This window comes from Carcharodon carcharias, chromosome 29, assembly GCF_017639515.1.
Source record: "Carcharodon carcharias isolate sCarCar2 chromosome 29, sCarCar2.pri, whole genome shotgun sequence".
Classification (NCBI taxonomy): domain Eukaryota; kingdom Metazoa; phylum Chordata; class Chondrichthyes; order Lamniformes; family Lamnidae; genus Carcharodon; species Carcharodon carcharias.
This window is the reverse complement of record NC_054495.1, coordinates 1,390,825-1,406,218: the sequence shown is the minus strand read 5'-3', so window position 1 is coordinate 1,406,218 and position 15,394 is coordinate 1,390,825. Positions and strand designations below refer to the sequence as shown.

General features: G+C 41.9%; 1 protein-coding gene across 1 annotated transcript; it reads right to left on the bottom strand.

The window, feature by feature from the left end:
- Positions 1–273: 273 nt before the first annotated feature.
- On the bottom strand, positions 274–15,111 carry LOC121270991 (zinc finger protein 271-like). The gene is made up of 10 exons (XM_041176676.1): positions 14,919–15,111; positions 14,021–14,170; positions 8,776–8,898; positions 8,404–8,474; positions 6,703–6,880; positions 6,328–6,465; positions 4,842–5,113; positions 3,448–3,515; positions 2,656–2,846; positions 274–2,015 (listed from the first exon to the last, which is right to left on the bottom strand). Exons 1-10 carry the CDS (start codon positions 15,109–15,111, stop codon positions 274–276), a joined length of 3,126 nt encoding a protein of 1,041 aa, XP_041032610.1.
- Between the last annotated feature and the right edge of the window lie 283 nt (positions 15,112–15,394).

Below are 15,394 nucleotides of genomic sequence, written 5' to 3'. Positions count from 1 at the left end.
AGATTCAACTCATGCTGCAGTTTAGATCAGAGGGGACATTTTACAAACCCAGAGTGACCAGACAATTTCTGAGAGGCTCCAACATTAGGCTGGAATAACACAGCCCCAAATTTCCCACCCTCACTGGGAGTGAAGAATCATGAAACATTCCAGCATTATCCACACAACAATAACATAATGAAAGGTTAATAGTCTAAATAATATCAATATTTGAGATAAGGCCATTCAAATCGAAAAATATATTATATCCAAAGTGAGTAAAATTTAAATCGTTTATCGTTCTGTTTCAAAACATCTTCTCAGGTGAATTTTGAAAGCTGCTGGATCTTTGAAGACTTTCCTACAATGATGGCAGGTTTCAAAATAAGTGTGAGCTTTCAGCTGATACATATAAACAAAGCTCTTCCCACAATCCGTACATTTATAGGGTCTCTCTCCTGTGTGGATCCGCTGGTGATAATGGAGGTGTCCAGCCCTTGTGAAACTCTTCCCACAATCTGTACATTTATCGGGTCTCTCTCCTGTGTGGATCTGCTGGTGCCTATGGAGGTCCCCAGCCCATGTGAAACTCTTTCCACAATCCGAACATTTATAAGGTCTCTCTCCTGTGTGGATCCGCTGGTGTCTATGGAGGTGCCCGGCCCTTGTGAAACTCTTTCCACAATTCGTACATTTATAGGGACTCTCTCCTGTGTGGATCCAATGGTGATCGTGGAGGCTCCTAGCCTGCGTGAAACTCTTCCCACAATCCGTACATTTATAGGGTCTCTCTCCTGTGTGGATCCGCTGGTGATAATGGAGGTGTCCAGCCCTTGTGAAACTCTTCCCACAATCTGTACATTTATAGGGTCTCTCTCCTGTGTGGATCTGCTGGTGCCTATGGAGGTCCCCAGCCCATGTGAAACTCTTTCCACAATCCGAACATTTATAAGGTCTCTCTCCTGTGTGGATCCGCTGGTGTCTATGGAGGTGCCCGGCCCTTGTGAAACTCTTTCCACAATCTGTACATTTATAGGGTCTCTCTCCTGTGTGGATCCGCTGGTGCCTATGGAGGTGCCCAGCCCGTGTGAAACTCTTTCCACAATCCGAACATTTATAAGGTCTCTCTCCTGTGTGGATCCGCTGGTGCCTATGGAGGTGCCCAGCCCGTGTGAAACTCTTTCCACAATCCGAACATTTATAAGGTCTCTCTCCTGTGTGGATCCGCTGGTGTCTACGGAGGTGCCCGGCCCTTGTGAAACTCTTTCCACAATTCGTACATTTATAAGGTCTCTCTCCTGTGTGGATCTGCTGGTGATAATGGAGGTGCCCAGCCTGTGTGAAACTCTTTCCACAATCTGTACATTTATAGGGTCTCTCTCCTGTGTGGATCCGCTGGTGCCTATGGAGGTGCCCAGCCCGTGTGAAACTCTTTCCACAATCCATACATTTATAGGGTCTCTCTCCTGTGTGGATCCGCTGGTGCCTATGGAGGTGCCCAGCCCGTGTGAAACTCTTTCCACAATCCATACATTTATAGGGTCTCTCTCCTGTGTGGATCCGCTGGTGCCTATGGAGGTCCCTAGCCCATGTGAAACTCTTTCCACAATCTGTACATTTATAGGGTCTCTCTCCTGTGTGGATCCGCTGGTGCCTATGGAGGTGCCCAGCCTGTGTGAAACTCTTTCCACAATCCGTACATTTATAAGGTCTCTCTCCTGTGTGGATCCACTGGTGATTGTGGAGGCTCCTAGACCATGTGAAACTCTTTCCACAATCCGTACACTTCTTGGGTCTCTCTCCTGTGTGGATCCGCTGATGCAGGTGAAGATCATTTGATTTTATAAATTCTTTCCCCTGTACAGATTGTGTGAATGGTCCCTGCACATTCTGCTGCTGCAAAAGACCAGTGCTGGAAGGACAGTTTTGTCCTGAAGAAATTTGTCCACTGGATTCAGGATGTCTTCTGATGTGCTTCTGAAGAAAAGCGGCAGTGGTAAATGCAACACTGCAATGAGGGCAAGGATGACATTCATCTTGTTCTCCTGCTGGAGAAGAAAGAAGAAAAACTGTCAGTGTAATGAAACATCTAGAAGTTTCTTTTGCAAGTACAATTTGGGAATGTGTGGGAGGTGGGGTGAAGGGGTCAGTAATATTATGTTTTGCGACAACCTCTGTCAGCCTTGGCTCAGGAGTTAGTATTCTCGCCACCGAGTCAGAGTCTATGGAGGGCTGCTCTGTCAGAGGTGTCATCTTTCAAATCATGTTAAACTCTGTCTTTGTCTGCATTTTAAGATGGAGAACAACAATCCCATGGTTTGACATTAAGAAGAGCAGGGAGATGTCCTGGCCAACATTTATCCACCAACCAACACAACCAGGTCAGATTATCAGATCAAATATTTCATCTCTGTTGTTGGGATCTTGCTGTGTATAAGCTGAGCTGTTCTACTTGTTTAAATAACAACAGTGTTTATCTTTCTAAAGGTCATACATTGAATCTAACAGGATTTGGGACACACCAAATACATCAAAAGTGCTTCTAACAGTGCAATTCTTCTTTAGCCTGAAAATTCTCAGGATAATTTTTAAGGGAGCAATTCCTATCACACTGATATTCTAACAGAAACCTAATGATTCTTACACTAAAGTTTCCAATTTTGATCTAACCCTTACATTTTGGTTCTTGTTTTGCCATCCACATTGCAATCCATTTGATCCCGAGTTCCTTGGCGTATTCATCACCATACCAGACCAGCAGCTCACACCGAGGAGGAACAGGCTTGCAGGTCCTGTAATAAATTCTGCCGCAGTGCTGAAAGGCCACAAGGTTCTGCTCCTCTTCCTTTCTGGCACAGTTAACAAATCTAGAACAGAACAAGAAAACATGTAAGGGGCCAAAACTCAGTTCAAATTGTTGCTTGAATACAAAATGAGAAACATGTTAGCATAGTGTGCAAAATTAGCCATTAAGAAGGATAAACAAAAGTAGATCTAGGCTATTTCTTTGATGATTTTAAATGTTGCCATAGCCACCCAGGCTGAGGTGTTGTCTGGCTGTTGGGCAGAAAGTCCTGTGGCATCACACTGTAACTGAGGAGTGTCGAGCAAGGATGGAGAGGCTGTGAGTCAGAGGGAGGTCTGGGGACATCAGTCCAGTCAGCTGGAGACATGGATGGTTTACATACAAAAATATGAATTAGGAGAAGGAGGAGGCCACTCAGCCCTTCGAGCCTGCTCCGTCATTCAGTAAGATCATGGCTAAGCTGATTGTAACCTCAACCCCACATTCCTGCCTACCTCCAATAACCTTTCACCCCCTGTTAATCAAGGATCTATACAGTTCTGCTTTAAAAAATATTCAAAGACTGCTTCCACCACCTTTTAAGGGTTAGGGGTGGGGGCGATTATTCAAGGCAGGGGCCCAGGTGCTCAAATCCTGACAATATTGTATCAGTCGTCCCTTACCTCATCCAATTTGATTTAGATTCATCCTTCGCATCAATGTATTCAAAATCTTGTTTGCCTTTACTGATCTGCAGAGAGGTATTTTGATAAAAGGATTGGATTATGACAATTTTAGGAAATCAGTTTTTTATTCATTTGAACCAGTTTAACATGAATTGCAAGTATCCTGTAGTGGCTTTCCACTTATTTTAATAAAACATAACCAAACCCTTATCTGTTTTTTCTGATTACAACTTTGAATTAGAAAGCCCAGAACTGCACACAAGCTGCAAATAAATAAGAGGTGAACAGTTTCAGGGAGCTTAGCAAAGTCAGGAAAGATCCTTGAACTAAGTCAAAATGCCCATGATCTCTGCCATGTTGCCATCTCTTCCACATATTTCTCTTATCCCTAGTCTACTCTACTCTGACCACTTTCTGCTCCAATGTCCCATGGGGCTAACCCATTGCTACCTAATTGTGCCAGTTTCCCTACATGAAGAAATCATTTGAACACATTCAATGTGCCTGCCAACTACACACATGATAACTCAACCAAAGAGCAAATTATCCTGATCCCCAGTGTCCACTTCCTAATGTGTTTGAATCGTTGCAAGGGACAGAAACGATAGAGAACAGAGGTGGAAGAGAAGGAGAATGGGGGAGAAGAACTGGTTGAGGGGCGTAAGAGGAGGAGGAAGGACAGGAACAGGCTTTTCCACCACCTGAGGGGTGAAGTGGGAAAAACGAAAGAAGATGGGGGCAGTGAAGTGAGAAGTGAAAGAAGAGGAATGAGAGGGAGCATAGAAGAGAACCAGGGGCAGATAGAGTTCAATGTCTGCCTCAGCAGCAGGTGGGGTTAATTTTAGCGAAGGATTTTGGTCTAGGGGCAGAGATTTAATATAAAGTTGAGATTGGGAAGTCTGATTTGGTCTCTGTGGAGGGGAGGAGTTTTGTCTGTATAGAGATCATAATTTCTTTCTCACCAATGACATATAATCTGTGGGAAAGACACTGTTAACTTTGATATATCTCTGAACCCAGCAGGGTGAGTGAAATGATTTCTTCTGTGGTGGTGTTTGGTGGGTTTCAGTCTGATAGAAGTTTGTTTGCTTTCTTTCTTCCTGTTGGTGGTGATTCCTAATTGAATAGTTCCTTGGTTGCTGCCAGGCCTCCAATGAGCAAACCCAATAATCTGTCCTTCACTTGCGAACATTTCTACAAGTTTTCAGGCTGGATGAATACAAGAAACATCAGAGCAAAAGCTGATTTTGTCTTTGCTTGTTTTCTACTTATTGGCTGGACTGAGTAACAACAAAGAACAGAAACCTTAAATACCTTTTCACAATTGCATTCAAATAAGGCCTGAGCTTTTTTTTAAAACAAGAAACTTGAGAATTATCTTAGGAACTTACCATCCATGAGTACCCACTGACAGCAGCTGATTCTTCATTTGATACTACTCCTTCATAGGGTCCAAAGTGAACTCCTTTGGGAATAATCTTCCCTTCGTTCCATATACCAAGACCAGCTTTTCGAATCTTTGAAGTTGCAATGCTGAGACCCTCTGGAAGGGTTAGACGTGCTCTGTCTGACCGACTGAATTCAACAACTGTGTCCTTTATGAACACTGGAAGACCGTGCACAGGGCATTCTTCAATAAAAAATGTCTCACAGTCTTCACAAACTGTCAAATAACAAATAAAATTAAAGATGTATCAGGGCTTCAGTTCATTATTCAGTGTTGATGAAGATGAAAGGATGAAAGGGGTTAGTACTGAGAAAGGACAGATTACCTTTCATAGATATGATTTTCCTTATTGTTTGATTGCAATTCAGTCAGCAAATAGAAGTAGAATCTTTCTGAGATTCATCAGCTGCAGAAAATAACAGGACGCCTTCGCATTTTGAAAATGACATCCAGCGCCAGTCCCACTGTTGTACACAAGGGTTTCAGGAGAAATCTTTTGACTCAGTGGGTTACGAATCTTTGGAATCCTCTACCTCAAAGGGCTCAGTCACTGAGTATGTTTAAAGTAGAGACTGACAGATTTTGAATTGCCAATGATGTAAAGGGAAATAGGGATAGTGTGGATGATCAGCCATGATCATATGAAATGGTGGAGAAGGCTCGATGGGCTGAATGGCCTACTCCTGTTCATATGTTCTGAGCAACGTGTTCAGTTCTTTACTCTAAGAAGGCAACACTGACTTCAGGGAACAGTAACAATGCAAAGATTTACAACAAATATCTCCAAGCCATGCTCCAACTGATAAGATTATGAGTGGGCAGCAAGAGAATTATGAATTTGGAGACTGAATTTCAAAGAATCCTGAAGATTATACGTGTAATGGGCTATCAGGCATTGCTTTCTATGGATTATAACTTCATTATTTAAATGAGATTCAACACACATAACCAGTTACAAAAGTTTCTCTGAACCTTCAGGCAAATCACACTTGGAGAGAGCCAATCCACAAATTTATATATTCAGTTATGTGATCTTCCCCCATATCCCTTCCCAAACTGTGGGACTCCCAAATTCTTACAGTAATTTAATAAATGCAATAAAATATATTTCCTAAAATAGGCAAGAGACTGTTATTCCCTATAATCAGAGGCCATTACTTTACAATTACAAAAAGCCACATTCTATTTTATAACAACATTTCAGAATTATAACCAATAGTTCGGGATCATTTTTGTCAGTGTTTTAAGTTAATGAAGAAGAATCAGTACCAGTTTGTGTGAAAACACAGATCTGCACTCCTCTCCTGCCACTAGGCCATGCTGTATTGCTGTAGCAATGTCCTGGTTTATCAAGGCCTTATGTCGTCACACCAACCCTCCCAATAAATTTTTCCTGCCCTAAGGAAATGAATAGGTTACTTTGCACATACACAAGTAATCATCATCACAAAGTTCCCTTTCTTCTGTGTAAACTTTTCTCTCTCTATTTCTCAAACTATATCTTCTACTTTCAGTCTCTTTGGTCACTTGTTCATTTGCAGACACCAAAATATTTCCAGTGCAAACACCTGCAGAACAAATCCAAAAGATTGTGAACAGAACTTGAACAAGTTAAATGTAATTTTTGTTTGAACAGTAGATGCTGAAGATACTTATATAGTATAACAAGACGCTGAGTTAATGTAACTTGAATCACTGCTGCAGTGGTCACATTGTCAACATAAAGAATCTCTTCATCCTTGAGAAGTCCTCAAATATTTAAAATCAACATACTTTACTGAAATCCTTTATTGCAGGACAAATACCTTTATTGGATTCACTATGAGATTCAGTTTCACAAACCAAGGTACTTGTTTCTCTGTTGATCTTTTTAACTGAAACTGACTCTTCCCTAGCTGAGGCAGTGTCATCAGGGGAGCCCCCAAAGCCTTCATCTTTATCCTCTTCTGAATGGGATGCAATCGATGATGCTGATTTTTGGTTCTGAAATGCAGAATGTGAAGTTAAAACTGTACTTGAATTAGAGAATAGCTGCTTCAGATTTCCTTTATTACTAAAGGGATTATGCACAAGTCAAAGTGTTTGTCTTTTTTCCTCTATTAGTTCTTGTATCATATTTAATAAACAAAAGTCCCCAACTATTTGAAAAATGCAATCGCTCCCTAGTGTAGTATTCAGCCACACATTTTAGAAGGTTTCTATGTTTGATTTTGTCCTCCTGTGTTCCGTTGGCTGACCTCAGCAAATCTAGCAACCTCATTACAGTTAATCTCAGCACCTTTTGCAAAGCAAGGAATAAAATTAGCCAGGATTCCGATTGCTAACTGACGATCACTTCTGGAAAAGTTTGCAAATATGTGTATACACAAACAGGGCAGGCTTTCAACAGTGAAGAGCGTAACACATGAAGGACAACTGTCAAGAAAATGTCAACAGGGCTGCCCATTAAGTCACCACAGACTAAGGAAACATATCAACTCATGAAACAGTGCCTTCGGGAAAATGGAAGAGGAGGAGATTTAATGCATCTTTTTATTGCTTCATCTTTGGTCTTCACACACCCATGCACTATCATTAAAAGATGGATATTTTTGCCAACAAACAACATTGAATTCTACCTGATGCCCACAAGAAACCTGCAACAAACATGGAACTATCTGTCTGCATTTAAGCATGTCCACTCCACCAGCTGTATAGGTATGTATTTCATACACAAGAATTAAAAATACAGAAACAGAATCACCTGTATGAATAAGTAACATCAGATACCATACTTTGCTTTATTCTCTCAGTTTTTCTAAAGGAGTTAAAATACATTCTGTAGCTGCTAATTATCCTCCACTATCTTGTCCAAGCATCTGGACAGCAAATATTAGCAGGAAAGTCAAGGCTCAGGAAGCACGAAAGCACAGCTTGATCATGGTCTCTTTCAACATTACACACAAACATACTTTTCCAGTATAGCCCAAAACATAGCAATAAAGGGCAGTGACCCTTGTTCAGCCTAGCAACTTTTAGATCTCAGGTGATGGAGCAGTGATCACAGCAGTTTGTCCTTGTGAACCGTACAATGGAGCCTCATGGGAAACATATAATGTTAACGTCCATCTTCCGATTAATTTGCAGATATTTCAAACTGCTGCTGTTCACAGATTTTGGGATGCTGAGGGAGGATTTATACATAGATATAATTAAGAAGAGTTCATTCACAGTACCTCCAGGTCATGAAATTCAAATAGCACAAATAAGTAATAGAATTACAAATGCAACCAAGTTGCCAGGGCCTCTGAGCAGAGTAAAAGGGAACATTAAGTGCTGGAAATCTAGGTGAAGACAGAAAATGCTGAAAGTGTGTAGAGGGTCAATTTCAGTCTGAAGGAGAAGGACTGGTTATAATATTTGGTGTGGGACCCTGTATCAGTAAATCTCTCTCAGACAGGCCCACAGTGAATATCTAACATCTTGATATATTTGTCTGATAGGACTTTGTGTGCACAATGAATTACCTTTTTGGTATTCTCTTTTTTGATCTTCTGGGTACCTTCATTCTTGAAAGGTAGCTCATAGGTTCTCATTGCTTTAAAAGAATGATAATAATGTTTTAGATTTCTGTTGTCTCAGATTTCAGCTTTTTATATGTTAGCAGGTTGGCAATTCTAAAAGTATTTAATACTTTTAGCTCAAAGTTGAAATAAAACATAATGCATGCGTATACACATAAGTTAAGAAAAAATTCATTCAATTTACTTATCTTTCCAGCTCTCTAAAAACACAAAAGTAAAGTAACTGTCTCCTACTTGCCCAAGGCAAAACTGATTATCATCAGGGTTTATAGAAGCATTTTTAATATTTTAACGAAGGAAGCATATCCAATTTACGTGGCGGGTTTTCCACAAGAAGTTTAGGCATCCAATCTTCATCCGAATCACTAGACTCATACACACAGGGCTGACGCCTCCTTCCATGTCTTGACATGAATGCTGGCTTTGGTACATTCAATCCTGTAAAAATTAAAACATTCCAATCACCTACAGTTGACAATACCAGTATTAATTTGGCTTATCTTACTGACATAAGGTGGTTATCGAATTAATCCAACCATTTTAGAATATCAGGTAAGAGCAGTACAGAGAGTTTCCTTTCACTTATGGCACCTGAACTTAAATCCAGTCCAAATTAATCAGATGAAAAGGATATTTCATGTTATGTTAGAGTGCTGGGAAATAGCACTCAGGCTCATGACATCGAAGAGTCTTATTCTCACAGCTTTTTCCTTTTTGGTCCCTCACTGATCCTAAGAAAGGCAAGGTTAAAGTAATCATGGGGGATTTCAATATGCAGGTAGACTGAGAAAATCAGGTTGGTAGTGGATCCCAAGAAAAGGAATTTGTGGATGGTTTTTTGGAGCAGCTTGTGATGGAGCCCACTAGGGAACAGGCAATTCTAGATTTCGTGATGTGTAATGAGGCAGATTTGATAAGGGAACTTAAGGTGAAGGAGCCCTTAGGAGGAAGTGACCATAATATGATAGAATTTACCTTGCAATTTGAGAGGAAAAAGCTGGAATCAGATGTAACGGTATTACAGTTGAATAAAGGCAACTACAGAGGCAAGAGGGAGGAGCTGGCCAGAATTGACTGGGAGATGAGCCTAGCAGGAAAGACAGTGGAACAGCAATGGCAGGAGTTTCTGGGAGTAATTTGGGAGACACAGCAAAAATTCATCCCTAGGAAGGAGAAGCATACTAAAGGGAGGACAAGGCAACCATGGCTGACAAGGGAAGTCAGGGACAGCATAAAAGCTAAAGAGAAAGCATACAATGCGGCGAAGAGCAGTGGAAAACCAGGGGATTGGGAAGCCTACAAAGACCAACAGAGGACAACTAAAAAAGAAATAAGGAGGGAGAAGATTAAATATGAGGGTAAACTAGCCAGTAATATAAAAGAAGATTGCAAGAGTTTTTTTTAGATATATAAAGGGTAAGAGAGAGGCAAAAGTGGACGTTGGACCACTGGAAAATGACGCTGGACAAGTAGTAGTGGGGAACAAAGAAATGGCGGAGGAACTGAATAGGTACTTTGCGTCAGTCTCCACAGTGGAAGACACGAGTGACATCCCCAAAGTTCAAGAGAGCCAGGGGGCAAGGTGAGGATGGTGGCCATTACCAAGGAGAAGGTGCTTTGCGTCAGTCTTCACAGTGGAAGACACAAGTGACATCCCCAAAGTTCAAGAGAGTCGGGGGGCAAGGTGAGTATGGTGGCCATTACCAAGGAGAAGGTGCTAGGAAAACTGAAAGATCTGAAGGTGGATAAATCACCTGGGCCAGATGGATTACACCCAGAGTTCTGAGGGAGATAGCTGAAGAGATAGTGGAGACGTTAGTGGTGAGCTTTCAGGAATCACTCGAGTCAGGGAGGGTCCCAGAGGACTGGAAAATCACTAATGTAACCCCCCTGTTTAAGAAGGGAGTGAGGCAAAAGACAGGATATTACAGGCCGATTAGCCTGACATCGGTCGTTGGTAAGATTTTAGAGTCCATTAAGGATGAGATTTCAGAATACTTGGAAGTGCATGGTAAAATTGGGCAAAGTCAGAAAACAAAAACAGAATTTCCTGGAAAAACTCAGCAGGTCTGGCAGCATTGGCAGAGAAGAAAAGAGTTGACGTTTCGAGTCCTCATGACCCTTCGACAGAACTTGAGTTTGAGTCCAAGAAAGAGTTGAAGTATAAGCTGGTTTAAGGTGTGTGTGTGTGTGTGTGTGTGTGTGTGTGTGGGGGGGGGGGGGAGGGGGGGGGGGGGTCGGAGAGAGAGAGAGAGAGAGAAGTGGAGGGGGTTGGTGTGGTTGTAGGTACAAACAAGCAGTGATAGAAGCAGATCATCAAAAGATGTCACCAACAATAGAACAAAAGAACACATAGGTGTTAAAGTTGGTGATATTATCTAAACGAATGTGCTAATTAAGAATGGATGGTAGGGCACTCAAGCTTTAGCTCTAGTGGGGGGTGGGGAGAGCATAAAAGATTTTAAAATATTTAAAAATAATGGAAATAGGTGGGAAAAGAAAAATCTATATAATTTATTGGAAAAAAACAAAAGGAAAGGGGAAGCAGAAAGGGGGTGGGGATGGGGGAGGGAGCTCAAGACCTAAAGTTGTTGAATTCAATATTCAGTCCGGAAGGCTGTAAAGTGCCTAGTTGGAAGTCAGCATGGTTTCATAAAGGGGAGGTCATGCCTGACAAATCTGTTAGAATTCTTTAAAGAGGTAATGAGGTTAGACAAAGGAGAGCCAATGGATGTTATCTACTTGGACTTCCAGAAGGCCTTTGACAAGGCGCTGCACAGGAGGCTGCTCAGTAAGATAAGAGCCCATAGTGTTAGAGGCAAGGTATTAGCATGGATAGAAGATTGGCTGTCTGGCAGGAGGCAGAGAGTGGCGATAAGGGGGTCCTTCCGGTGGTGGCCGGTGACTAGTGGAGTTCTGCAGGGGTCAGTGTTGGGACCACAACTTTTCACTTTATACATTAATGATCTAGATGAAGGAACTGAGGGCATCCTCGCTAAGTTTGCAGATGATACAAACATAGGTGGAGGGACAGGTAGTATTGAGGAGACGGGGAGGCTGCAGAAGGATTTGGACAGGTTAGGAGAATGGGCAAAGAAGTGGCAGATGGAATACAACGTGGGGAAGTGTGAGGTCATGCACTTTGGTAGGAAGAAGAGGCATAGACTATTTTCTAAATGGGGAGGGAATTCAGAAATCTGGAGTGCAAAGGGACTTGGGAGTCCTAGTCCAGGATTCTCTTAAGGTTAACTTGCAGGTTGACGCGGTAGTTAGGAAGGCAAATGCAATGTTGGCATTTATTTCAAGACAACTAGAATATAAAAGCAGGGATGTGCTGCTGAGGCTTTATAAGGCTCTGGTCAGACCACATATAAAATATTGTGAGCAATTTTGGGCTCCGTACCTCAGGAAGGATGTGCTGGCCCTAGAGATGGTCCAGAGGAGGTTCACGAGAATGATCCCAGGAATGAAAGGCTTATCATATGAGGAACGTTTGAGAACTCTGGGTCTATACTTGATGGAGTTTAGAAGGATGAGGGGGAATCTGATTGAAACTCACAGAATACTGAAAGGCCTGGATCGAGTGGACGTGGGGAAGATGTTTCCATTAGTAGGAGAGACTAGGACCCTAGGGCACAGCCTCAGAATAAAGGGAAGACCTTTTAGAACAGAGATGAGGAGAAACTTCTTTAGCCAGAGAGTGGTGAATCTATGGAATTCATTGCCACTGAAGGCTGTGGAGGCCAGGTCATTGAGTGTATTTAAGACCGAGATAGATAGGTTCTTGATTGGTAAGGGGATCAAAGGTTATGGGGAGAAGGCGGGAGAATGGGGTTGAGAAACTTATCAGCCATGATTGAATGGCAGAGCAGACTCGATGGGCCGAATGGCCTAATTTCTGCTCCTATGTCTTATGGTCTATTTTACGAACTTGAGAGTCAAAGGGAAGGAGATTTTCATTTGTGACAGATGAGGTTCACTCTCCGATCTGAGGAAAGGACAGAAATGACATCTGAGATGTACAGTTCACCTCCGTTATTCCAACATTTCTTGTTTTTATTCTTGAGTTAGGATTCAATAATTATAATTTAGTGAGTTCAGTAAAAATAACGGGGAAAAGCCACACTGGTACACATTAAAGGAGATAAACAGAAAGCACTATACTGCACATGCTGGGAACCGGAAATAAAAACAGAAAATGCTGCAAACGGTCCACAGATCAGCCAACATCTATATAGAGAAGGAGGTGGTAGTTTAACGTTTCAGGCCTTTGACCCTTCTGATTTTATGAGCGTTTCTGATTTTATTTCAGTTGTCTAAGGGCAATTACAATTAAAGCTCACACACAAAAAATGAACACGTTTGTGATTTGATGTAATGACACACTACTGTGAGATTTAATGACCAACAGCGAGTATAACACGGTCCAGTCAACTTTGCTTAAGTAGAGAAGAAAACTTCAATCACTATTTTACATCCAGTTCCACTCATCTCTACGTAAAGTGAAACAGAACAGTACCCCTCATTTCACTGCTACTGCTTTAAAACAGTAACTGTGTTCCTGCTAACTGCAATGCTACTACATATATCAACTATAGTAATCTTTCCCTTTGTGAATGGGAACATTGAGTTGTAAACTCATTTACCATTCAGGACAATTTCTACACAAATGTGTTGCTGCAAACCAATGGTAACAAGAGGTCAAGATAATTTTGTCCCTTCTATGGATACTATCATCTCCCTGGCATAAATCACTGTACTTGATTGTGGTGTAAAACTCCAATATTGATTGGAAATCAGTTAATAGAGACTGTGTTGTAGCTTTCTTTTGTAAACTGTCCTCTCAGGGAAGGGAGAATGTAAGGGGAAAGTGTACATATTCTAGCACCTACTGCAAAACAACAATGACAGGTGCGAGGAAGTGTGCACTCAAACAGACTTTTAGCTACATTCAGCTGCTTGTCTGGAAGGGATTAGTGGCGTTGGAAAGAATTTCATAAGATGAAAGCTATCAGCTTCTCAATGTAGCTTATTTGGTAAAATGTACTGCATAATTATGATTTCAGAGTCATGAAGACCGTAAATTCCCAGATTCAATGCCTGTTGGGCAGTTAGCTTATCTCTAGTACAGTAACCCAAAAATTTCATCAGTGATCTCAATTTAGGTTGGGAAGGAGTAAAACTATCAAGCAGGAGTTTAACATTTGGTCACTGCTGAAAAGTACACATGTGCTAGTCAGGTGAGCAAGGATCAGCTTTGCTGTCCCCACATCACATTACTGCTAACATTTAGACAGGATTTTTCACTGCTGCATTCCTGACGCACAGAAGGAATGTACATTGGGAAATTCTGAACCTTAGCCTGTGATTTCACAGCCGTTATTTGTGCGTGTCAATAGTGGTGAAATGGAAAATCCAAGTCAAAATGTCTGTCCATTCAGGAGAAGGTTATTAATTTGGGTGTAATATTGGAAGAATACTATGCCAGTATATATCAAAGTTTTCAGCAGAGGAGTAGAGAAATGTAAAAAGGAAAGAAAAACATTAATTTTGCACAGACCTATTGCAAGCATGGCCTCATAGTTTCGCTTCACATTCTTATAACGGATTTTTTCCCATTCACTTAGCTCTGCCCACTCATCTTTGGAAAAATGAACGGCAATGTCTTTAAACTTGTCTGTAATCTGGAAATGTAAAATGACTGTGATTCCTGAAATATATAGGCAGTAAATCAGTAATCTTAACAAACTAGAGCTCTACAAATATAGGATTAGCTACCCTTTGGATGAATATTCTTCGTGACACTAGAATGGGCCAGTACTGATTATTGGTAGAAAAATCACAAAAGAGAGCCTCCCTACAAAACGATCCAATGTCATGCTGGTGGGTTTGTTGTCCATATGGCCTTTGTACTACGCCACATTAAAAACAAAGCTGGACACATCCAAGTGTCAGTTCATTTTACCCAAAAATGCTCCCTGCTGGCTCTTCACCTCTTGGAAATCCTCTTTGACAATGAAGCCCATCGATTGCTGTAGGTGCAGATTCTACATGCTTATCTGGATTTGGGATACTTACCTGAGTTTCTCTCTCTCTCGCCTTCTGAACACCTTTGAGGATGAATAACCTCTTGATGTTTGCCTTGATCTCTTCCTGTGCGTTGGGGGCTCAAAACAGGGGTTTCACGTGGTCCTCCAAGCTTTGTCATCCATTATGAGTTCATTGATGTTTTCTGGGGGTCAACAATTTCACATTCAGCTTCCACGTCCTCCTGCCTACACACTGGTCTTCTTGTAGGTGACATTGACCAGTAGGAGGCAGTGGCCTGAGAATAGCACTGGCTTAACGTCGGTGTATCTGTGAACGTTCAGGACACAAACAGGAAGTCTTTCCTGGAATGGATGGGCCATGTAGCCTCCACTGGGTGTATTTGTACAATACTCTGTCTGCAGGGTTGCCGAAGATGTCATGCAGCTTGCCTTCTTTTACCATTTCTATCAGGAGTCTGGGAGTGGCGTCCAGTTTACTGTCAGCCAGTCCAGCTGCATCGATGACGTCACCACCCAGAATAACTAGACTGGGTATCGCCAACTGCAGTGGGAGCTGCTGAAGGGTAGCCAGCTGGTTGCTGATTTGAGCCAGGGCATGCATATCAATTAACTAATTTGGGGTGTTATTGCACATTATATCCACTGCAAGGAGTTGCCTGCCCACCACATCCTTAACTTCTGAGATGGTGATGTTGCCTCCCCGCAGCAGAAAACCAAGGATGGAGGAACAGGACCTATTACCTCCTGACCAGATCGGTGGCCCATTGGACCACCATCCCAGCCATTGCCTGTAAGAGCTATGGTGCAGTATTCCACAGTCCTGCAAAAAAAGGTAAGCTATCACCTTGGCGTGGTAACCCAAGGACCCAAGGTTTAAAAACATC